The 24,276-nt window shown below is 43.0% G+C and overlaps 1 protein-coding gene across 3 annotated transcripts in view; it reads left to right on the top strand.

Annotated features, from left to right (window-relative positions):
- SCIN (scinderin) overlaps positions 1-24,276 on the top strand; it is a 117,245-nt gene that overhangs the window by 76,631 nt on the left and 16,338 nt on the right. For all 3 annotated transcript variants that reach the window (XM_045006315.1, XM_045006316.1, XM_045006314.1), the window contains 3 exons: positions 20,775-20,867; positions 21,622-21,754; positions 23,944-24,032. In XM_045006315.1, coding sequence (XP_044862250.1) covers positions 20,775-20,867; positions 21,622-21,754; positions 23,944-24,032 — 315 coding nt within the window. The remainder of the gene's footprint in view (positions 1-20,774; positions 20,868-21,621; positions 21,755-23,943; positions 24,033-24,276) is intronic.

Raw genomic sequence — 24,276 nt, 5'->3', positions numbered from 1 at the left:
TAGGAGACCAGGAGGGTCCAGGCCGCGGTGATTGGCCGATGAGTAATGAGGCGAGTCTCTCGGAGGAGCAGTGCCTCAGGGATTGGTCAATGAAGGAGCTTGCGGTTCCTAATTGGACTCGATGCTGCTGCAATGGACTCCTGCGATGCTGCTGACCTTGATCAGTGGCTAGTTTGGGGAGGCTGGTGCGAGGAGGCTGGCGCTTCAGGGATTGGGCGCGCTAGCACATAGGGGCATGGTTCCGATCCCGGAAACAGCGTGATGAAGTCTGGGTAAGCGGTGCCGGTCGCGCAATGTGGCTCTGCATGCGGGAGGATGGTGCTCCTCAAGGAACTGTGAGTTGGGGGCTGGGGAGCGCTGGGTGGGCGGAGCGGGGCAAGCCCCCAACCCCGCTCACCGGCAGGAGCTCGAGAGCTGGATTAAAAGGTCTGACGTGGCCTGCAGGCCATAGTTTGTCCACCCCTGGTCTACAGAATCATAGTCTCTCTTTCTCTCGGGCCCAATGACTCTTTAAGTATTTATACAAAGTGGAACAGCTTCAACAGGAGAGAGTGAGGGAGCCACCCTCCCTCCTCGCCATCAGGATGTGCCACAGCTCAGAGGTTAGCATACCTCTTCTGAGAGGTGGGAGATTCCTCTTCAACTCCTGTCTCGTGCTTATGCAGAGGTGGGAATTGTAATTGGGTCTCACACATCCCGGGTGAGTGCTCTAACCACTGGGCCACAAGGTGGGCTCCTCCTCTGGTTTTGTGTGGAATGAGGCAGGCACCTAACTCATTTGCACAGAAAGTGACCTAAGTGCCTGAGCCCCCTGATTCCAGGAGAGGGATTCCTGGTTGTAGAATGTAAACAGAGATAGGTGCCTTCCTGAACCTGGGACTTAGGTGCCTGTCTTTGTGAGGGGGCAGGGAACACTCATCTTGTCAGCATCTCCTATTAGATTGCTTAGACTGCTCAGTGTGCTGTCTTTTGTGGATAACATTCTTGGGTGCCTATCGCGTCCCATTCATTGTATAAGGAGCCTGGGCACCTAACTCGGGCTTTGTGGATTGCAGTGTTATTCCTGGCACCCAAAAGTTAGGTGTTGCAGTTCTCAGCATTACAACACCCAAGGTTCCTTTGTGAATCTGGGCCTCTCTCTAACTCATGTATCCTGAGCTCATAGGTTTATCAAGAGCTTGCTTCTTCCATATAGGGAAAAATGACATGGTTGCTGCCATCACAGCACTGAGAAAGCAATAATTTCTAATACCGCCCTTAAAATACCTTTATTTCCTCTAGGAATATAAAAAAGGGGATTACCTGGTCTAGAAATGGAGTATAAGCAGTTCTCTTGAGAGACTTCATTCCTTTTCCTGAACAATATATAGCATCGGAGACCCCTCAAAACTTTCACCAGGTGCCAGAGACTGTGAATGACTTATAGATATAGCCCCACATGATAAACCAGATAGCAAAGAATTCATCTATATACTTTAGAGAAATCATTTGACCAAATTAAATGATGATATGGGAATAAGTAACGGTGAAAACAAGTTGCTTCCATCCAGAAACAGCCCCATATCAAAGAGACAATGAGAACAAACATTTGCAAAGGAGAATTGAGATCTCATTAAGCAACCAAGATGTAGGAGAGATGGAAACAATTAAAATCACACCAGTTTCTTTTGAGACCACTCACATGCAGCCAAATATAAATAAATAGGGACGAAGGAGAAATTAAACTTTCATGAGAATGTAAAGACTTTAGAGGAGAAGTCACCTTATCATGCATGAAAACTACTGTCAGCTTATTATGCAATAAAGGGAATGAAATGATACTTAAAGCTTATGAGTTACTATTACAGTGGTCACCTTTGATGATATACTGTGCAGTTAGACCGCACACACCTAATATAAAAGGTGAACTGATAGCCATTTCACCTTCCAAGATTCCAATTTAGGATGTCAGATTTCTGCCTGCATGCCTCTCACTGGTTTCAGGCATTAGTGATTGTAAACTAAGCTCTTCTCTGTTAGTGATGGAGAAACTAATTCTAAACCATTTTTTAAAATTTGAAATGTACTCCATAAACTGCAACTCCCTGTAAGAAATCAATTTGGAAAAGAATTTTCAATTTCATGATTTTAAAATGCATTTCAGCTCTCTCTAATCATTTGACTGCTCTAGGTATTGTATATCCAGCTGAATGCACGTGGTGTGCTCCACAGTGCATCAGGCACACCCAAACTTACATTCTGCTAATTTAAACAAACAAAAATGTACAAAGGTAGCACAGCAGGTGTTGTCGAAGACCAATGATAAAACTATTAATCTATCAAACTAGTGAGCAGTGAACTGGTGGCTGTTATCAAAGTCTGCCATTAAAGATTTTAAAGGTGCAAATCTCTATTTTGCAGAGAATTACATTTTAACATAGTGTTTTATTTTAATAGAAATTGTGGCAGGAAATAGATCAGGATAAGCCTAAAGAACAATCCAATAAATATTTACAGGTCAATTTGTAAAATTCTGGCCACAACATTGGCAGGCTATTACAGACCTCTTCCATGCTATAGGCCAAATTCGGCTCTTAGTAGCACTGGTATAAATCTGGATTAACTCCATTTACTTCAGTGAAGTTGCTGTGAATTTACATCAGTATTACTGAGAGCAGAATTTGGGCCTACATAAAGCTGTAAATAAGAATTTGTAACACTGAGAGTCAATAGAGTTAGGGAAAGAATACTGCCAATGTTTTATATTGGTTTATAAACATTTAATCGGTTTGAATCGTATTTTATTTTTAAAAAGGTGTATTTTATAAGATAAAGAATATGTGACAGAGAGTCAAAATTGGTATTGTCATATTTGTGTGTGTGTGTGTCACACACACACACACACACACACACACACACACACACACACAAATATGACAATACCAACTTTGGCTCTGTGTCACATATACTCTGTGTCTCTATGGCTCTATGTCACGTGTATATATGCCATATTTAATATATACATATATTTATGTAAATGTTTGAAAACTAAATAGTGACAACACAGTAGTCTGACTCGAGTCTTGTTTCTTGAGAAGTGTGTAACTAAACACCTACTTACCTTGTATAAATCAAACCATACTTTTTTTTGTTGGTAACGTGGATGTTCACTGTAAACACACAAACCAACAGAAAAATATAACTGAAATTTACAAAGTAAGAAAAATGTTGCTCAAGAACACATTGCAGTTTGACTGAAAAACATTTATTTTTGCATATTTTGACATGTGGGGTTAGCAAGTTGTATTTTAATATTCTAAAGACTTAACTTTTTGAATCTCAATATCTGCTGTCATTAAATAATTGTCTAGCTCCCCACCACCCATAATTTCCCACAATTATGAAAATTTGAATAGATAAAAACAGGAAAAAATGCTTAAAGCCCATAGTTTTCTACGACTGAAAATTTAAATCAATAAAAATTGAAAAATGCTTGAAGATCAATATTAGTATTATTCATCTCCATTTTTATATATATAAAATTCTGCCAAGGTAATTAGTAATGAACACAAAAGTTGTTTCCAGCATCTGTGCTTCTTAAGAAAAAATACCTGCAGGGACGTGGTGCTGGCTGCTTCCGGGAGCAGCGCGGGGCCAGGGCAGGCAGGGAGCCTGCCTTAGCCCCTCTGCGCACTTCTGCCACCCCAGAGCCACTCAAGGTAAGCGGTGCCAGGCCGTATCCTGCACCCCAACCCCCTGCCCTGAGCCCACTGCTGCACCTACGGTGACCAGACAGTAAGTGTGAAAAATTGGGATGGGGGGGGGGGTAATAGGAGCCTATATAAGAAAAAGACCCCAAAATCAGGACTGTCCCTATAAAATTGAGATATCTGGTCACCCTAGCCACACCCCTCCTGCACCTCCGTACCCTGCACCCTAGCCCCCTGCCCTGAACCCCCTGCCATACCCCACACCATTCCTGCACCCAACCCCCTGCCCTGAGCCCCCTGCTTCACCCCAAACCCTGACCTCAGCCCCCTCCCACACTCTGCACCCCAGCCCCCTGCCCTGAGCCCCCTCCTGCCCCCTAACTACTTGCTCTGAGCCCCTGCCACACCCCCTCCCACACTCCGCACTCCCTCCCGCACCCCAACCCCCTGCCCCAGACCTACATTCATGGCCCTGCATGCAATTTCCCCACCCAGATGTGGCCGTTGGGCCAAAAGGTTTGCCCACCCCGATGTGGAGCGTCATAGGAAGGGAGCCCCAGTATGATGTTACATAGATGCTGTATTTATTAGTCATCAGTACAATTTTGTAAATGTCTTATATGCAGATATTTGTTTCAGTGATCCAAAAGATCCAAATGTACTTGATCTTATCTTGGAAAATAAAATAATCCGTAGGAAGGTTATGATGAATTAGATGAGTGTGCCTTATTTTTAATAGTAACTTTTTAACAACAAAAATCCAATGAAAATTAAACCATTAAAAATACATTCAAACAATATTGTAGACTGAATTTTAGCTTACAAGAACCAGGAAATTCAGAATGTGAAAAATCAATTACCTCAGATTTCCAGATAAATGTAGGAATGTAATGTAACACCGAGATAGCAAGTTTTCTTAAGCACCAAGGGATGAGAGATACTAGGAGGCCAATTTCTTGTTTAATGCAAATAGGTACAGCCCCTTTGGTTTCAGTGGAAAGTTGTCTGTTTACACATGCTGAGAACTTGGCTCAGAGTTTCAACCACTGCATTTCCCTGTTTTCTATGGGTTTAAAGGCAGATCTCTAATGCTACCTGAACACAGCTTTGGGTCCCTGAATAATTGATAAATATGGAAGTAGAAAAGGTTGCATTATATCCTTGGCTGCCCCTATCAACTCCCTGGAAAAACAGGGACCTTAGGGTGCATACTAACAGATGCCTCAGGCCAAAGTAACATTCATAATGGGAAAATGCTTACTTTAAAAATAATTGATAGGGTGCTTATTTAGAGTGCATTGATTTCATCCCAGCAGTGATCGTTCAGCAATACGTCCAGTATGGATCAGACGCTGGATTGTAGCCGTGGGCTTGCACTGTGGGCCGTGCAGAGCTACACACCTTGGCAGAACTTCTGGGAGGGATTGTGCTTCAAAAGAGAACCATATGTGGGGTGAGGAAGGACTTTTACCTCATGTCAGATTGGCGGTGTCCTTGGTGGAGGGGGTGGCCTTCCTCTGCATTGCAGGGTGTGCTGGGATCATCTGCGTATCTCTCACTTAATGAAGTCCCTGCTACTGTTGGGACCTTGGGCACTGGTGTACCTCAGTCCCTCCTGTTCTCTGCCTGTGGCACTCAATAGTTTAGTCTCCTGAGATGTGTAATCTTGTAATACTTTGATCTAATTCTGATTGTTGCTTGTAGGGGTTAGTGTGTGGGTACTGGGAGGTGTTGGTGGCCTGCAATGCACGGGATGTCAGACTAGCTGGCCTTAAAAACTCTTTGTCTGTCTTACTGTGCTGCAAACATTTTAACTAGGGGTCCCTCAAATAGCGTCCACCTCAGTTGAGGTAGAATGCTCTAGCCTTCCCCTGCCAAATCCCTCAATCCCACCAGCTCCTTCACCCAACCTATTAATTCAGCCATCCTCACCCTCTCCCAATGTATCATGCTTCCCCTTGCCCAGGGAGGTTCTTCCTGGGAACTCTTCCTCACAGCAGCAGTGGTAGCACTCAAGTATCCAGAAGCTTTGCTGGCAGTATGATTGTTATTTTTCTTATGGTAGCAATTAGGGGCCCCAGTCATGGACCAGGACCCCATTGTGCTGGGTGCTGAACAGAGAGGGAAAAGAGGGTCCCTGCTCCAAAGAGCTCACAGTCAATGGAATCCCCGGCAGGTCATCCAGTGAGTGGGAGAGTGGGTGGGTGAGGAGCAGGTCCTCTCTGGGGGTGGGCTGGGTGACCCCAGCTCCCTGAGATATGATTATAACCTTCTGCTGTGGACTACTTGGTTATAATTCATTTTCCATAGTACTTGGCTATCGTAATAGCTTGCAGAAGGGTAATGCACACTTTGGTTTATCATTTTCTCTGTCTGCTCTTCAGGTAAATCTTGCTACTGTAGCAGTCATTTGCCTCAAATATAGTAAATGCAATTAATTTAAAGTGTACAGTGTGCAAAGCCTAGGAATTTAGTAACACAAGCCTAGGAACTTAGTAACACAACACAAGGTTTTCAAGTGTTGAAGCCTAAAATTCGGTGCCTACATAAGTAGCTTGGTTTTCAGAGGTGTGAGATGCCCATATCTCCTTTTGAAGTAATGGGGAACTTAGCTGAGTCAGCAACTCTGAACATTAGGCCACTCTGATTAAGATGGCTAACTTTAGCGTCCTACATCTGAATACGTTGGCCACAAATGCCAGTGAGTCTAGCCTTTTTCCAAACATGAATTGGTAGTCTCTCCACATTCTTGGGAAGTAGACATAATCATTATCTTTTTATTTTTCCAGTAATAAAACATGTTTCTGTCCAACCCCTTAGCCGCACTTTACTAATGTGTAAACAGCAGCACACAGAGATCAAATCATTTGCCCAAGGTCACACAGCAAATCCAGACTCTTATTCCAACCACTCAGATTCACTCACAAAAAGAAATCATGAGTAAATCCCCCTATACGTCCAGGTTGAAAATTTTCTACTTCAAGGCCTCAGTCCTGGAGTCTTTATTCAGACCAAACACCCAAGACCCAGTTCGTCAAGTGGTGTAAATTAACGTCGCTCCATTGAAGCCAATGGGGCTATGCTGATATACCATTGATTTCAGCAGATATGAATAGATAGTTGGTGGGAGGTTTGCCTGAGTAAGGAATGTAGGATTGGGTGATGAGTGTGACATCTTTTGTAAAGATGTATGTTACAATAACGTAATGCAGGCTAATTTTTTTAAACTTGGCCCCTATGGCTAGGCACCTCAGCAGGACTGAACTCAGTGGGAGCTGTGGGTGCCTGTTACATCTGAAAAACAGCCCAGATCTCTTATGCAAGTGCCTAAATATGAATTTGGGTGCTTAACTTCAAGGCATTCCCTCTGAAAATGTTTAGGCGTAGTGCATCATTACAGTACATGATATTCATGCTATACTTTATGAAGATCTCTAAGATACATGGTTGCAAAACCTGTAAATTCATATGCTAGAAGAGCTACCCAGAGCTTAGGTAGGTAAACTGCTTTCTGAAGTAATTATACAGTTCTGGAAGTACTTACAATTAAATCATAGTGTGCCTCACTTGCATTCATGCAGGTGAGAAAACCACTCATCTTTCCTTATGAGATCTCCTAGGCAGCAACCAGAATGCCCCCAAGGCTGGCCTGTTAGTCAATTATAAGTACTTCCCCAAATTTATAATTAGAGATTAGAAAATTAACAGAAGTGGTAATGGCTTTTTTCCTCTAAACTATTACGACTCTGTTGATTAAAGAAAAGCTATTATAATTCACAGTAACTTATTATGGCGTGGATTGTTAGGAAGAATAGGCTAAAGAAAAAGAGTTGTTTGCTGTCATTTCCATGTGCATCTCATCCTGTGGATATTTTCATGGTGGGGGGGACCTCACAGAGGAAGGGATGGGGTTTCCTCCCCCATGGAATGAACTGCAGTTCAGCCCCTCCAGAATCCAGTGAATCCCCACAATCCATACAATGCCTCATGTGGAGACCTTGCATTTTCTGCACCGGCCCCAGGACTCCCGGCCTGCTCTCTTATGTCCTGACAACATGCTTCCAATGGCACCACACCCATCAGGGCCTCCCCTGACCAGTGTTGCCTTGAGAACCCCCCTTAAGTGGATGTTCTCCAGTACAGAGGAGTTCAGTGGAAAAACGTATGTATCCTGCAGTTGTATTAACTTTTCCTAGTAATCCTCATATCCCCAGATTTCCCACTCCCAAGTAGTCCACCCTGCTCCCTTCCCCAGCTCTGCTCACTCTCCACTCCTACATTGCCAGAATCCTAACAACCCAACTTCTGCCCCCCAAAAGAGTCCTCCATGAGAGCCTAAGAAGGGAGTCAGTTCCTTGGTGGCATATATCCTTTCACTTCTGCAAAAGGGAAAAGGAGATCTGTATAGAGAAGCCCTCTTCATATCAGGGGCCTGACTGGTGAATCCATAACAGTGCAGAAATATGTAAACACAGTTATTGTGAACAGAATATTAAGGACCAGATTCCCTGCCAGCATAGCTCCATTGACTTCAATATCTGTAGCCCTAAATGCCAAGACTCTGCCCTGCAAAGCTTTCAAACTTTCCCCAGTCCTGCAGAAACTTGCATGTGCCTAACTTTACACACTGTGAGTAGATCCCCTGAAGGCAATGGGACTACTCACAGGACACACAGTTAAGCGCTTTTGTGAAACTTGGCATGATCCAGCCCCAATTTCAGGCATGGCATAAAATAAAAAAATAACAGGAGTCGGGTGAGGTGAAAGGTCAGGAGTTAAGGTGATAAAGGTACAGGCTACAGCTGCACTTGGAGCTGGGGGTGCCATTCCCAGTTCAAGTAGATATACACATGCTAACACAGTACATGGGCTGCGGCAAGTGGCGGCAGGAGCTAGTCACCCTGAGTACAAACCCACCTGAACGACGCGGGTACGTACTCAGAGCAGCTATCCCGTGCTGCCGCTCACTGCTGCTTGTGCTACTGCAGCTGGACCCCTATTTTTAGCGCACTAGCTCGATGAGAGCTAGCATGAGTATTTCTAGGTGAGCGGGGAATCACACCCAGCTCCAAGCATAGCTATAGCCACAGTGAAAACAGTGGAATGTGATTCAGAATGAATGAGAGCGGAGGGAGGACCCGCAATAAAGTGGTTAAAATAATGTGGTGTATAGCTAATATTGACGTTACAAGTAAGCATTCAGGGTAAACCATTAAATCCAAGATGGCTCAGTAATGAAAGCTGGGATGCTTTCTTCCTCTGCATAACTGAATTATTTATTCTTTATTATGCTGAGCAGGTAAATAGCCCCATTTTCATTATCCAGCTTCTGTGGCTCTAATAGTGAGCTCTGGGGTGTTTGCATACACTGACAAGTGTTTTTTATGACTGGCCATCCTTCCTCCTAGAGACATCCCAGAGAGTTAAACATTTGCAAGTCAGACAGACCGGAGGGAGTGTCCTCCCAGATCTTTATCATTTGAAGCATTTTATCAGCAATAACGGGATAACATGAACTTCAGAGTAGAATTGAAGCTACTTTATAGTGACTCCAGATATAAAGAAGTTCTGGAGCTGTTTCTCATGTATGCTAAGACCCATTTACATCAGCCTGGCAGTGTTAAGGGGCCTGAAAGGGGGAATTAATTACATTCCCACTCACCTTAACATAAAATGAGATTCAGACCCTCTCTGTATAGTGAAGCAGGATGAAATTCCCAGATTGTTTCAATACCTTATGATGTACTAGATCCAATTACGGTGGCCAGTTAGGATATAATGACTTTACATGAGCAAACCTTCTTAGTCATAAGAGAGTTTTGCTGCATTATAATGGAGCAACATGATGGGATTTTTGAAAGCGCTCCGTGTTGGCTTAACTCAGCTGCCACCAAAATCAACAGCAAAACTCCCCTTGACTTGAATGGGAGTAGTTAGGCCAACACTAAGCATTGGAAAACCCCACCCATCCTGGCCATTTTAAAATACAGTTTGTAAATTCTTACTGGAACTGGGAATTTCCCCTATATTGTATAAAATTTCACTGTTTGGGGCCTAGTCCTGGTCCCATTGACATCAATGGGAACGCTCCTGTTGACTTCAATCACTGCACGCATCAGCGTTCACATCGCAGTCCCCGACAGTATCCGGCCCAGGCTGGGGGAGCTAATGATCTAATAAGCAGACCAAATTTGGTGGTGAATCCTGGTCATGTGCCACCTGAGGCATATTGTGCATATGCTAAGAAGAAGAAGCACATGATCAGGCCATTGGGGCTTGCTTTGAAGTATTTAACAAACCATTCTAAAATATGCAACTCTCTTTGAAGATTTGGTTTGACCATATTGTTAGAAGCATAAGCCCCTACCACCATAAATCATACAGAACTTCACAGGAAACAAATGCGTGTCTTTCAGGCTAGATGCAACATGAATTTCCAATATAAAAAGCAGGTCCTACTCCCAAAACATCTTTTAAAAATCCCTTTCTGGCTTCTTTCATGCTACATGAAGAAGCTAAAAAGGGCGCAAGGGTTAGGTGACCTCCAAAGGTTTTTTTAAAAAGACAAAGCTCCTAGAAAGCCATTCAAAATCTCCCAGATGCCACTGCTATTTGAGCTAGGCCAGTGACACTCAGACTGAGGCTTGTGAGCCTCAAGTGGCTCTTTAATGTGTCTCCTGCAGCTCTTTGCAGCACTAAATATTAAAATACTCTGTGATTTAATTATTAACCAATCTAAGTTATTAACCAATCAGGATGCTTTTACTATGTTATTTACCAGTTGTAGCTGATAAAATAATAATACTGGTCAGTCATTTTGCTGTGAGAATAATATATATAAACTAAATATTTTCCCTGTTGTACTGTTTAAATATGAATACATTGTACTGTAGTCAATGAAACAATGAATTCACACTGCTGTGGCTCTTTTTGGTAATGTTGGTTGCTAATTTGGCTCCTGAACCACTAAGGTCTGAGTATCAGTGAGCTGGGCACTCACTGGGTTGTGCAGCTGCAGTGGTATACTAGAGCACAAGTGTGGATGAGAAGGAAAACTGCACCCCACCTTGTCTCTAATATCATGGCTACAGCAACACTGCCCATAACACCATAACAGATGCAGTCTAAGAAAGAGGTTGAGAAGGAAGGCAGCTGGAGCCTACCATGCCCGTGCTCAGACATGGAATAAGGTATCCTGCCTTGCTGATGTGCTGCTGTAAGTACCCCACTGCTAATAATGCATAACCACAGGCAGGAAGCACATTTAAGGGGATGAAGGTGGTAGAAGGATAATGTGCCTTGCTCCCTCTGACCCAGGAACCTGTTGATGTCAACTAGCAGACGGCACAGAGATGCATAAGGGTTACAGGGATCCCCTGGATCTGGTTTGGTGATCTAATTCACCAAAGAGTGTTATGTAAGATCTCTGATGGAAGCCGGTGTCTCAGTGGTTGTTATAATCACTGCAAGATGTATGTACAGACAATATGTAAGGAGTTTTTTATATACACGCGTGCACACACACATATTGAAAATTATATTCTTCAGGTCTAAAGAATGAGAAGTACTTGTGCCCAAATAAATGTGTTAGTTTCTAAGGTGCCACAAGTACTCCCCGTTGTTTTTGTTGATACAGGCTAACACGGCACCCACTCTGAAACCATTCTTCAGGTCTGTGAGTTAAGGCAGGTCACCAGAAGGTGATCTACATACTCCTGTCAGGCAAGAGGGAAGAGATGCTTATCTCACTGGGCATGTGTGTATTGGATGAGGTCCATTCACAATGGAAGCCTATCTACAGTTTGAGCCAAATGCTAATCAAAATTGTAAAAACCGACAAGAAAGAAGCACACAGGGGAAAAAACAACTACAGGGGGTACACCCCACCCTGAACAGTAAGTGCCCCCGCCTCCTCCCTCCCCCACTGGGGTAGCAGCAGCAGCCTGTGGCTCGGGGGCTATTTAAAGGGCCCAGGGCTCCCCTGCTTCTACCGCCCCGGCCCTTTAAATAGCCGTGGGAGCCCTGGGGAAGCGGCAAGGCTCCTGCAGCTATTTAAAGGACCGGGGTGGCAGAGGCAGCTGGAGCCCCCCGCTACCCCAGGGTTCTGGGGGCTATTTAAAGGGCCTGGGGCTCCCCTGCCTCTACCACCCCGGCCCTTTAAATAGCCAAAGGAGCCCTGGGGAAGCGGCGGGGCTTTGGCGGCTATTTAAAGGGCCAGGGCAGTAGAAGCAATGGGAGTCCCGGACTTTTTAAATAGCCCCCAGAGCCCTGCGGCCCTACCCCAGGGCTCCAGCAGTGGGGCTTTAGTGGCAATTTAAAGGGCCTGGGGCTCCAGCCCCTGCTTGGAGCCCCAGGCCCTTTAAATTGCCCCCTGGGGAAGGCGGGCCACCCTGGTGCAGTGCACCGGCTCTTGCCGGTACGCCGTACCGGGGCTTGGGCGCGGGGCCCTCTTAGGTGCACGGCCTGATTCAGGGGAATCTGGTGAATCGGCCTAAAGCCGGCCCTGACTAACCTGTACAGAGCGCTTGTGGCCTATGGAGGCCTGGAAGACTGTGCTTCTGTGGTCAGTTGGCAGGAGGGACAATTTCCTGCTCCACTGCAAATTGCCATGAGCTCTGTTCTCTGATATAAAATGTTGTGAACTTGCCTTGCAATTCTGAGCAAGTAATCCCCAGGAAGGTGGAAAATGTTTTGGTATCAGAAGTCTTCCTTTCTGTCCTGCGCTGTCCAACTTTCTCCTCTTAGCAGCTGTGCTGCACCACCCAGGCTATGATCTATTACCCTCCGTAGCATCCCACGTAGGCATAAAGGCTGAATATAAATATTTGGTTTTGTAGTGTGGTTAGCTGGAACAGAATAAGTTGCAAATCTGAGTGCCACAATGAAACTTTCTTCCGTGAGAATTTAAAGAGTGTGCAGGCATGCGAAAGGCGTTCCTAAGTGTGATTATTTGCATAGCAGAGAGAAACAAAGGAAGGTAGGTACACATAAGAAAATGTTAGGGCTGTCTGGAAAAAAAAAGGCACCTTATTATCTATACATTATTGCTTAGAAGTAACTAGGGGGAAATTTTTCAAAGGTGCTTAAGTCCCATTTTCAAATGCAACTTAAGGCCAGATTTGAAAAAGGTATATTATGTGCTTAAAGATGCAAATAGATGCCTAATGGGATTTTCAAAAGTGCCCAGATGCCTATCTGCCTATTTTCAAAAGTGCCTCGATACCTATTTAAGCATATAAATACCTTTAAAAATCTTTAGGTAAGTCACTTCTGAAAATGGGACTTAGGATCCTAGGTCACTTAGGTGCTTTTCAAAATGTTACCCAAGGTCTGTTTTTAAAGTGTTGCAGATTAATGACAGCATGTTTTACCACATCAGAATAGTAAAGAGTTTATATTCAAATTACCCTGTACAATATGTCTGCAAAGCTGCAAAGTACTGTTTGATGGAAAGCTGCCAAAGCACAGTGCCCCACTTTTAGGAAGCCAAGCATAGCACCAGGAATCAAATTAAGATTTATGATTGAAACTCCAGAGACAACAGAAACCTGATCAATTGTAGCCTGTAATTTAAATATTAGAAATCCTTTTATTATTTCCTCCACTGTATTCTCAACCTCCACTGAGCTCAATGGGAGGTCTCCTGCTGTTCTGGGAGAGGTGCAGACATGAGGAAGTCTGTTACTGCTCCGAATACCACAGGTAGATAACTGCAGTCAGAACCTGCTGTCTGTGCGGCAGCTTAGGAAAGCTTCCTTCTCTTGAGCCTGCCTCCCTTTCTCCAAGGACACGAATCTATGTGCAGTCTCAAAGATTGTAACTTTCTCAGTGGATAACCAATCAAATAGATTTATTCTGCTATTCCTCAGTTGACCATCCAGTGTCAAAGGAGGTTTTTGCTGGTAATGCTGTGTTTGTGCTAATGCCTGAGAAGCAGAAAGTGATCATGGCTCGAGGTGAGCGCGCTGTCGGTCACTGCAGCAGCACAGCAGCAGCACAGCCCTGCAGCCACAAAACCCAGTCACCCTCTGGGCAGTAAGAGGTGGTGGCAGCACTAGTGGCTGCGTTTGAGAGTGCTGCCTGACAAGGAATGAGGTAGTTGGGAGAAAAAGGGGCTTCTTGCTTTCTTCTGTCACCCTCAGCCCTTAAAGCTTGGTTCTACTTTGTGGTCATGAAGCATTTCCTATGGCTCTTTAGGACCTTGGCCCTTATAGTGGGACACCAGCGGGCGGCACTGTAGCTCATGCCCAAGCAGGGTAGGCTCCTGACATGCTTCTTTTATTCTTTCTTAGGGCTAGTCTACAATGGCAGCGCTTTAACCTGGCTTGTGTGGTCGCGGTGCACCACCTCTACGAGGGGCGTAGCTACCAGCGCTGGGGCACTGTGTACACTGGCGCTTTACAGCACTGCAACTTGCTGCGCTCGGAGAAGGGGTGGGGGGGAGAGGTATTGTTTTCACAGCCCTGAGCAAGAAAGTTGCAGCGCCGTAAATTGCCAGTGTAGACAAGCCCTTAGACTGCATCTGCTACAAGCAGGTGGATGGGGGGTGGGAAGAGGAGGGACGAGGGACAGGTAGTGGGAGGAGCCTTGGCTATGCTTCCCTACTTACTGGCCAGAGTAGCACAGAAAGGGATAAATAATTTACAGGCTGCCCCCTTAAAATTGAGTAAAAATTGTGGCCCTGAGGCTCAATTCTTTTTCAGATCATCTTCTGGGGCAATGCAACTCCCCACCATCCCTTACTCTGGGCTGGGCCTAATGGCTCAGTCTGGCCCATTAACAGAGGAGAGCAGTTTCCCCCTGTTCTGTGTGCAAAGGGCAGCAACGCTTTAGTCATGGAAATAGAGTGAGTTACTGCTGCTTTTGTATTGGTAAGTGGAGGTCAAAATAGATGATGAATGCTGTGTCCAGTGTAGCTGTGCTGACCCAGGAGGCCAGGGAAGAAACTGTGACTCAGGGTTACCAATCCTTATCTGCTTCCGCTTTGCTCTAGAAGGGGAGATAAGTTGCCACATCCCTTTTCAGGGTGAAGCTGTGGCTGCTCTGCTTTACCCCACCTACTGGTCTACAGGAGGGGCAAAAGAGCATGGGACAAGCCACTTCTCCTCAGCTCCGAGTTGTAAGCTGGGCAAGCCTTCGTGTGGTCACACAGGGAAGGGGATAGAGTTCTTACTCCCCTCAGTGGCCCTGTTAGGGGTAGGAACAATCTAGCCCTGAGCAATTTTATTTACTGTAACAGATTGGTTCATTGCAATGAGAATTTGTCTCCATGCAAAGCACTGGAATTGAACTGAGATTTGAGGTGATTTTTATTGTAGAGGCATATTCTCTGTGACAGCCTCCTCTCTGTTTAGGAGATTAACACGCAACCCCCTGTGAGCGCTAATGAGTTCACACAGAGATAGTGTAGCTCAACACTAATCATTCTGCATCCACTATGAGGGATCCCCAGTGCATGTGTATATCTTGCATTCACACAAATGGGTGATAGATATCTGTGCACATTGGGAGGGCTTGAAATCCATAGTGCTAGGAAATGGCAGTATCTCCTTGTGTCAGTGAGTTAAGCAAGAAAATAACAAACTCTCCTAATCCTGTTTCTTTTCAAAGGCATAGAGCAGTAAAATATCATCAAACCTATGAGACAATATTGACTTCTGTAAATTTCTGACTTTCTTTTCTTTATCTTGCTCTTTGGACAGTAAATTAATCTCCTTATGTATGTAAGATGGAAATTTGAGTTTTCTGAGATATACTTTGGCTCACAGCCACAAGAAACGGCCCAGCTTCAGCCCCAGAGGCTGATTATCTATAATAAAGAGGAAACACGAATATTGTTATGGTGCTAGTGTTCAACAAATTCAACAACATAAAACTGGTTTGGTCATTGCAGATTAGCCTGAATTAACCTTTGTCTGACTTATTGTTTCAGGGGATTCACACTTCGTTTTTTATCTGTCCTCTCCTTCAACTGTAATATTTCCAGCCAGACTTTCAGCTCCCCACAATCTTTGTGTTCCCATTCAATCAGTGTCTGCTTTGTTAGGATGTGTGCCTGCATTTCAAGGCAGGAAACTCCTGTAGCTAAAACAGCAAGAAATTGACTCTCGCTTCTGCTGAAATGTGTTTAGCCAGGATTCATTACCCTAGTATTCCTACAGGGTAGAAAGTTTCTCTTTGTTTGGTTTTGCTTAAGAGTGAACCTTGCTTTTGTATTTTGCACCTTTCCCGGAAGGCTGGCAGATGCACACTGAGGTAGGGTGATTAAACAAGGACAGATAACACTGCTGAAAATTTAAGTTGTACCTCAAATATTCGGAGGAGAAACATGAAACCATTAGAAATCAGGGAGAATTCAGGGTTCCATTAAAATCTCAAACAGCATTGCAGGTTCACAAATACCTCATGAGTCATGGCTTGATGCCATTGACAGCCAACTTCTTGTCTCCCTCAAAAACTGTCCGTTCACAAACATTTTTGTCTTCAGGTTGACTTCACCTCCTTGGATCCAGTGGTCCCTTCATAGTCTTCAGAAGGAAGCAAGTGGCCAATTCCTACTCTTCCCCATTCACTGGAGGATGTTCAGGACCTCCCCAGATAAGAGCCTTTCCCCCCAGCCAATCTAAAATGTTTTCTGGGAGGCAGAATTCCCTTCTAGGTGACTGCAAGAAGAGTGAAGAGTTACTGAATTCCACTGTACCTGTGGTGTTAAGTAAGGATTATGGGGCTTCAGTTCCAACCAAAGGAATACAAACTTTAGTGGGACTGCTTGTGTAAGAGTTTATAGAATCAGGTCCTATGTGACCAGCTATCACAGTTTTCACTACTAACCTGGAAATGTACGTAAATCAGGGCCATAAAAAAAATTCCCATTTACCTAAATGGCTTCATTGGGTAGCTCTGCTGAAAGATCAATGGCCTGAGAGAGCCTTTTCCCTGCAGCTGGTAAACCGCCGTGGCATGACTAGTTTTCCTTTTGATGTACAGCACAGAGACTACTGCTATAAAAAGGTGAAGAATTATGTGGAATAGAAGTCTAGCCAACCATATGCAGATATAATTATACAACAAAATTCTGATTAACCTACTATCTCTGATACACCAAAATTCAGTACAGGCTTTATCTTATTGATAAAATTGTCACTTTTATAGCATCATACTAAATTATTTCCACTCAATTGACTTTGCAGAGGATTTTTTTCTTCCGTTTTCAGTTCCCAGAAGCAATAAAGGAGATGATGTTGACAGAGTCATACAGTGCCTGCACCCACCAGACACTAACCCTGTTAGGAAACAGGGTATTGTGAACCTGACATAAATATGGTTCATTTAATCATTGTAGATCAAGTAAAACATTATAAAGTTGATTTAGGCCTGGTCTCCACATGTTTTTTATATCAGTTTCACTGTTTTGGTTAGGGGTGTGTGTGTGATTTTTGATTTTGTAATATAATCTATAATGTGGACATAGTTATAACCATAGTTCTTGAGGATGCATCCCTATTTAGGATTGACTATATTACTTCAGGCAGTCCTCCCTCTGCTATCCCACACTGCACTATTTCACACCTGGACCAGCCTGTGTTTTTCCCAGTGTGCCCTCCACTATTCCCCAGGTCATCTTGACCAGATGTCACCTTCTTATTTAAATCCTGGCACACACCCAAGTATGCCCCTTTGCGATTCTAGCTTGTGACAAGTTTGCATTCCTTGAGTTCATTTTAGCAGCCATGCCCCATGCTCCCCTTGGAAGACTGTTCCAGAACTTAACTCCTCCGATGGTTAGAAATTTTCATCTAATTTCAAGCCTAAACTTGTTGATGGCCAGTTTATACCAATTTGTTCTTGGGCCAATACAGACCCTTAAGATAAATAACTCCTCTGCCTCTCCGGTGTTTATCCCTGGGATGTATCTATAGAGAGCAACCATATCTCCCCTCAGCCTTCATTTGGTTAGGTTAAACAAGCCAGGCTCCTTAAATCTCCTCTCATAAGGTACGGTCTGTTCCTCAGATCATCCTAGTAGCCCTTCTCTGCACCTGTTCAGTTTGAATTCATCTTAAACATGGAAGACCAGAATTGCACACAGTATTTCAGGTGAGGTCTCACCCATGCCTTGTATAATGGTGATAACACTTCCCTCTCTCTACTGGAAATACCTCACCTGATGCATTTTAGGACTGCATTAGCCTTTTTCATTGCTGCATCATGTTGGCAGCTTATAGTCATCCTGTTATCAGCCAGTACACCCAGGTCTTTCTCCTCCTCTGTCACTTCCAAGTGATAACTCCCCAGTTCATAGCAAAAATTCTTATTAGTCCCCAAGTGCATTACCTTGCACTTTGCACTATTAAATTTCATCCCATTTCTGTTACTGAGGAACAACCTACCCTGAATGCTCAGTTACTGAAGGACAATCTACACTAATGCTATACTTGCTTCCCATAAGCTACACTGGGTATAACTTTTTATGAGTGATGTACCCAAATATTTGGATGCTAATATTTTAACTGTATCTTACATTTATTAACCTTACTTTGAGATATTGCAGATTATGTATTATGTGTATTTTATGACTTTTAAACCAAACTTAGTATTTTTGGATAACTTAAGCATTATACCAAGATGTATAGAAATTCTTTCCTTAACCTGTGTATTAGCTAATTTTAACATTATCTTTAATAAAAACAGTTAAATCTGTTTGTATTGAGTGTGGGGTGATGAAATGGTGTTATCCCTGTTGTATGAGTAATGAGCAGCAGAATTGTACTTAGCCTGCCCTGATTGAAGGGGTCATCCTAAATTAAATCTTCCTTGTTAAGTTTGGGTGGAAGAAGATTTTATTAATATGAGCACTTCATCCTCTAGAATGATCTTCACAGACATTTCAGTATTACATAGCCTCAAATATATCCCATATCTGCTTACATAAAGACATGTGCCTATTGCCTATTGTTGTCTGACTTTTCTGTAAAAAAAAGCCAGTGGTCATAGCCTGTTGAGGCTTCATACAGCTGTAACTTAATGTGAAAGTGCATGATGGGGAGTATTTTCAATTCTGCCAGTTATTGCCATATATTCCCATTGATTATAATGTGTCATTCAGCTACACGGCCTGTACACCAATCTGAAAATTTACTCCTAATTACCTTAAATATCATTAAATCTGCAGCCATTGTAAATCCATACAGTGAACCCTATTAGCTGTGGAAAAGCTAATGGGAACATCTCTTTAAAGGCTAAAGCATTGTTTTCTTGTTTTTTATCCAGTTAGAAGTGAACTACTTGAGGTTAACCTAGGACAATCATATCCAGCTTACATGATATAGTCAAGGCAGAAAATCATACAGATGGCTGATGATTTTTATTAAATATTTATGGTATTTTTCCTCCGAATTCTTTGCAACTGTGTGCTTTGTGCCGCATCCCTGTAATCAAATATTTACAGTGTTTTAGCATGGCTCTATGCAAATCTACTGTCAACAGAAAAGTTTTTACTGTCATATTTGATTTTAACAATTCATTATCAGATACTAAGCCATATCCTGGTGCCCTGACTCATGAGAGTAATCCCATTGAAATTATTGGCCTGAGTAAGGCTTGCTGGATTTGGCCATACGTGAATCAAAAAGGAAACATCTTATTAAAATGAGGGTTGTTAGGAAGAGGGTCTGACAATCAGTCAAAAAGCCAGTTAATACCTGTAGTGGTGTTGTAGCCACGTTGGTCCCAGGATGTGAGAGAGACAAGGTGTATGAGGTAATATCTTTTATTGGACCAACTTCTGTCAGGGGAAGGTACAAGCTTTCAAGCTTCACAGAGCTCTTCTTCAGGTCTGGGGACCTTCCAAAGCTTGTACCTTCCACCAACAGAAGTTGGTCCAGTAAAAGTCATTACCTCACCCGCCTTGTCTCTCTCATATCTGGGACCAGCATGGCTACAACAATCCCAGACCCAAAGAAGAGTTCTGTGAAGCTTGAAAGCTTGTACCTTCCCCTGACGGAAGTTGGTCAAATAAAAGTCATTACCTCACTTGCCTTGTCTCTCTCAATGAACACCTGGACATTTCAGTCTTAATGTATACTCTTAATGTAGCATTGTGAATTTGTTTTAAAGATACATTAGTATAAAACTAGCCCTGGTGTAAAACTGGCCACTTAAAGTACTGGTGGTTAACTAGGTAACAGCTGAGTCGGAAATGGGTTTTTCATCCCATGAGAGCATTTGAGATTTAGAAAAATTTTCCCCACCTGAAATGGGACAGAAAATTGAAATCTTGAAAGTTTTCACAAACTAATAATCTGTTAAAAAATGGATTGGATCAACTGAAACATTTTGTTTAGATAATTATTTCAAAATATTTTGTTTCAGTTTTGACCTTTTTTTATTTTTAACCCTTTTTAAGTACAAATGAACTAAAATTTTGAAATGAAAAGTCATTTTAACTTGAAAAATAAAGCTTTTTTTTTTTAATGTTGAAACAGGATATTTTAACAATTCTGAGATTTTTTTTTCAAAAATTCTTTGAATCGGGAGATGCATCGAAACCGGCCCTTTCTCACAAACATTTTTGTTTCAACGAATCTACATTTTCTGATAAAACATTTTTGGGGGAAAATTTCAACTAGCTCTACTGACATGACCCCCCAGAGGTGGATGTCTTTTGTTTAGTAACCAGACATCAGGGTCTGCTCAGTGTCTGGCAATGCCAAAGCAAGAATGACCAAAACTGGAATGTAGGGAAACAAACAGAAAGCACCAAGAAGGTGAAAAACGAAGTTGGTTCTTAATTATCTTGTGGCCTGGCTCTCTCAATGAATCCCCTTCCCAACGTACCCAAAACCAAGGAGCTGGCATGTGGGGAAGATGGCACATAGCAATGTAGCATACTGCTGCAAATCTGGCAACACACCTGTATGTTTGCAGTCAAGCCAGCCAACAGATGGGATTTATATTTCTTCAGAATAATATAGAGAGATGATCCAGTCTAATTGCTGAGTTACCAGATATTAAAAATATGTAAGTACCTTTACTAAGAAACCCCTGTTGCTTTTACAGCAAAGTTGTTTTTCTTCTGGTATACAGGTTTTAGGGACTAAGCCACTGCTTCGTGAGGGTGATGATAATGATGATGAGGCAGCTGATATCACAAACAGGAGAATTGCTAAACTATACATGGTAAGCACCAAAGTTTTCAATTTCTTTTGTGGCTAGATATACTGAAACAGTGATGTTCAGACATGCAATATCCCTTGTATGCTAAACTCAGTTTTTAGGCTGTAGACACCTGTTATTTCCTTTAGTTTGCAGCCGCTGGTGTAAATCAGTATAGCTCAAGTTAAATTCAATAGAGCTATAATGATTTATGCTAGCCAAGGATTTGGTCTAGGAAATGTTTTTAACCATGCTGTTCAAAACTGTGGCCCTAATCCAAGGAGGGGCTTTAAGCCAGCCTCCCTTTTTGCACCTCCAAGTGATTGTACCTGCAGTTAGTTGTGCATGCGAATAGGTAGCTAGAGCAGGCTTTAAATGACTAATTCCCATTGCATAAGAATAATTCATGAGTGTAGGTGTATTTATCCACAATTATCTATTTTGAATGATCCACATATTTTTAATTATATAAGGTATTCATAGAACGTGTATTTAAGCAGGGGTGGGGTAGAAAGTGATTTATTAATAAGATTGTGAGAAAGGAAGCTGATAAAAATCACAATGCTAATAGCATAGCTCCCTCTGTTGGATGTAATGTGAAATGAAACAATTTTTTTAAAAGTTTTCATTAGCTTCACAGCTTTCCAGTAACGCACGGATTATATGAAGTCACTTATACAGGATTAGTAAAGCAATAGCTAATGTAGTTTGGGGAGCGGAAAGTGATCTGAGTGTGAAAGCTCGGGCTGGTCTAAATCTGAAATTACTGCTTCATCAGGTGTCAGATGCAAGTGGGTCCATGAAGGTGTCGGTGGTTGCAGAGGAAAACCCCTTCTCTAGGGCTATGCTTTTGTCTGAAGAGTGTTTCATTTTGGACCATGGTGCTGCAAGAAAGATCTTTGTGTGGAAAGGTAAGAGATGACCAACACTGCTTCTCAGTGACTAGAGAGTTCGCTCAGGAACCAATGCTGCCAGAACCTGGGGAGTTCACACAGCACATGTGGGTACATAGATGGGCCACATACTGCCTGAGCACAGAATCCTACAAACCCTTTTTCACCTGAGCAGTCCTTTCTCAGTTTTGTCGGTAGATAAGGACTGCTCACATGAGGATGGGTTTGCAAGGAGTGGGTCCAGTCTATGTATCTTGGGTATTTATCAGCTTAGTGCCTAAGATCTGAACCGCAGTTATGAAGAAAGCATAAAGAATCATGTAGAATCTTGTTTGTGGGATGGCAAATCATCATGATCAGGGACAAAATCCAGAGGCTGAGTGCTTAATAATTAACGTAAACTGTACCTTGCTCTCACATACACAGTATTGTTAGATACAGCTGAGAGGTTGTAAGGCCAGCACTGAAACGCAACATGTCACGCATCATTAAAAGCATATGTTTATCATTACTTTATTGCTTCTTTGCTTGTTTTAAACATTTCTCTGTGCCAACACAGGTGCTTGCACACGCTACATTGATGCACATTTCCCTGTAATAGAACAGTATTGGAAAATCAAGAATACCTGAACTCCTTGGAGCTGGGCAGATTTCAGAGCTCCCATTAGATCCAGTATAAAGTGTGTTCTGTTCTCTGACTGAGCACGGTTCTTAATAAAGTTGCTTTGTAGCATTTGCATTAGAAATAATACATCGCCAGTCATCTGCAGCCAACCCAGGAAGTATTGAAAACATTTTGCCAGACTAAAATCTCACCTGCATGTGTCCAGGCATCTTTTAAATAGCGAAGAGCTGGGAAGCACCTGTGTGTCCCCTTGGGTACACTGGTGCTGCTCCAGGCATCCTCTCTTTGTTGACTTATGTTAGTAACACAATTGGTTATAACCCTTATTATCCAGTGAGTTTATTATTGTCTCAGTCCTCACGCTTGTACTGGGGGCAGCAATGACTGTCTGTGAAGATGCAGGCCGTCCCTGGTGGCCTGGTGTGGCATTTCAGGTGTGTCCCTCCTAGAAATACCAAAGTGGAGCAGCAATAGATTCCATTTTAACAGCCCAGGGGCAAGGGGAAGTCAATGCACATTAACCATGTCCCTTTTACTAAGGCTTCAACCCAGGGACCATTAGAGCAAACAGTTCATCAGGTCAGGTATCTTTACAACACAGTTCCTGGGTCCAGGAATCATTACCACAATCATTTCATCAGGATGCCAAACTTACAGTCCACACCCAGGTCTCTGAATCAGGTTAGGCTTGTCTCCAGATGCCTCAGGAAGCAACTGCCACCCACTGCTGCCTGCCTGGTTTCTACTCCACTCTCTTTCTGTAGGCTCCAGCCTGGCCTTAAAGGGATAGCACCACTTTCCCAATGCTCTCTTTCACACCTCTCTTGCAAAAGCTACATTCAGAGGAGACAGCTTTAAAGAAGTGCTACACAGGCTGCTTCAGCAACTGTCTCGTTCAAAATCAAACGTACTGAGGCTCCAGCAGAACAGTTCAGTAGACTCAGATCTAGGCCTTAGAGAGCAATTATTGATGGCGCTGTGGGGAACAGAACCAGGATCCAGTGCAGTGCCAGACAGTGTTTCAGGAATGTCGAAAAAACTTTGGAGCCCAACAAGGAGCAATGTGTGAAGAACAGTGGTGGCATGTGACATCCCGAAGTCTGGCTAATAGGGAGTTTCATTTAACCAAGTTATGGAACAGAGGGGCTGATGGGCAATGGGTTTGGCAGGTTGTGGAAAGCAACCTTATTTACCACCTCCCCCTTCCAGCAATGCAGGTAGCCAGTGAGCTTTCGCAGGACGAGCCTTTCTAAACACAGCACACATCATGATAATTGATTATCTGGACCCAGGCAACAGACACATTTTAAAAAAGTGAACAAATTATTTTTATTCATTTTCAAAATCAGTAGAAATCCGATTCTTGGCAGTTTGCCATGGTGTGAATCTTTTTGCCTACCTCTGTTAGCGGACTTTAGTTTTGTAATTGTGCAGCTTTGAGGCAAACAAAATGTAAGATTGAACTATGCTAAAGGATACCTCATTCAGTTGCAACTCCTCCCAGAGATTTTTCTTTTACACCTTCTGAGAACTTTACACCTTCCGTTTCCCCTGCTGTAATCTTCTCGTGTGTTTTAATCAGGCAAAGATGCTAACCCACGTGAGAGAAAGGCAGCCATGAAGACTGCCGAAGAATTCATACAACAAATGAACTACCCTGCCAATACCCAGGTGCAGTACGTTTGTGAGATAAATAATACAATAAATTATTATTTTTTTAATATTGGTCAGTTGTTGAAAGTGCATGTGGTTCTATTAATCAGTTTAGCCAATCATTTTGTTAAGGTTTGGGGGGGGGTTAATTGATCAAAATAAATCTCATAACTTTGCCTATAAATTGTGATGTGTGACTCTCCAAATGTTTGGTGCACACAAATATCCAAAAGTTTGAAAAGTCAGTGAAAGGGCTCACTAA

The sequence above is a fragment of the Mauremys mutica genome, chromosome 2 (assembly GCF_020497125.1).
Source record: "Mauremys mutica isolate MM-2020 ecotype Southern chromosome 2, ASM2049712v1, whole genome shotgun sequence".
Taxonomy (NCBI): Eukaryota; Metazoa; Chordata; order Testudines; family Geoemydidae; genus Mauremys; species Mauremys mutica.
Note: the sequence above shows the minus strand (reverse complement) of the source record. Positions and strands in the feature narration are given on the sequence as shown.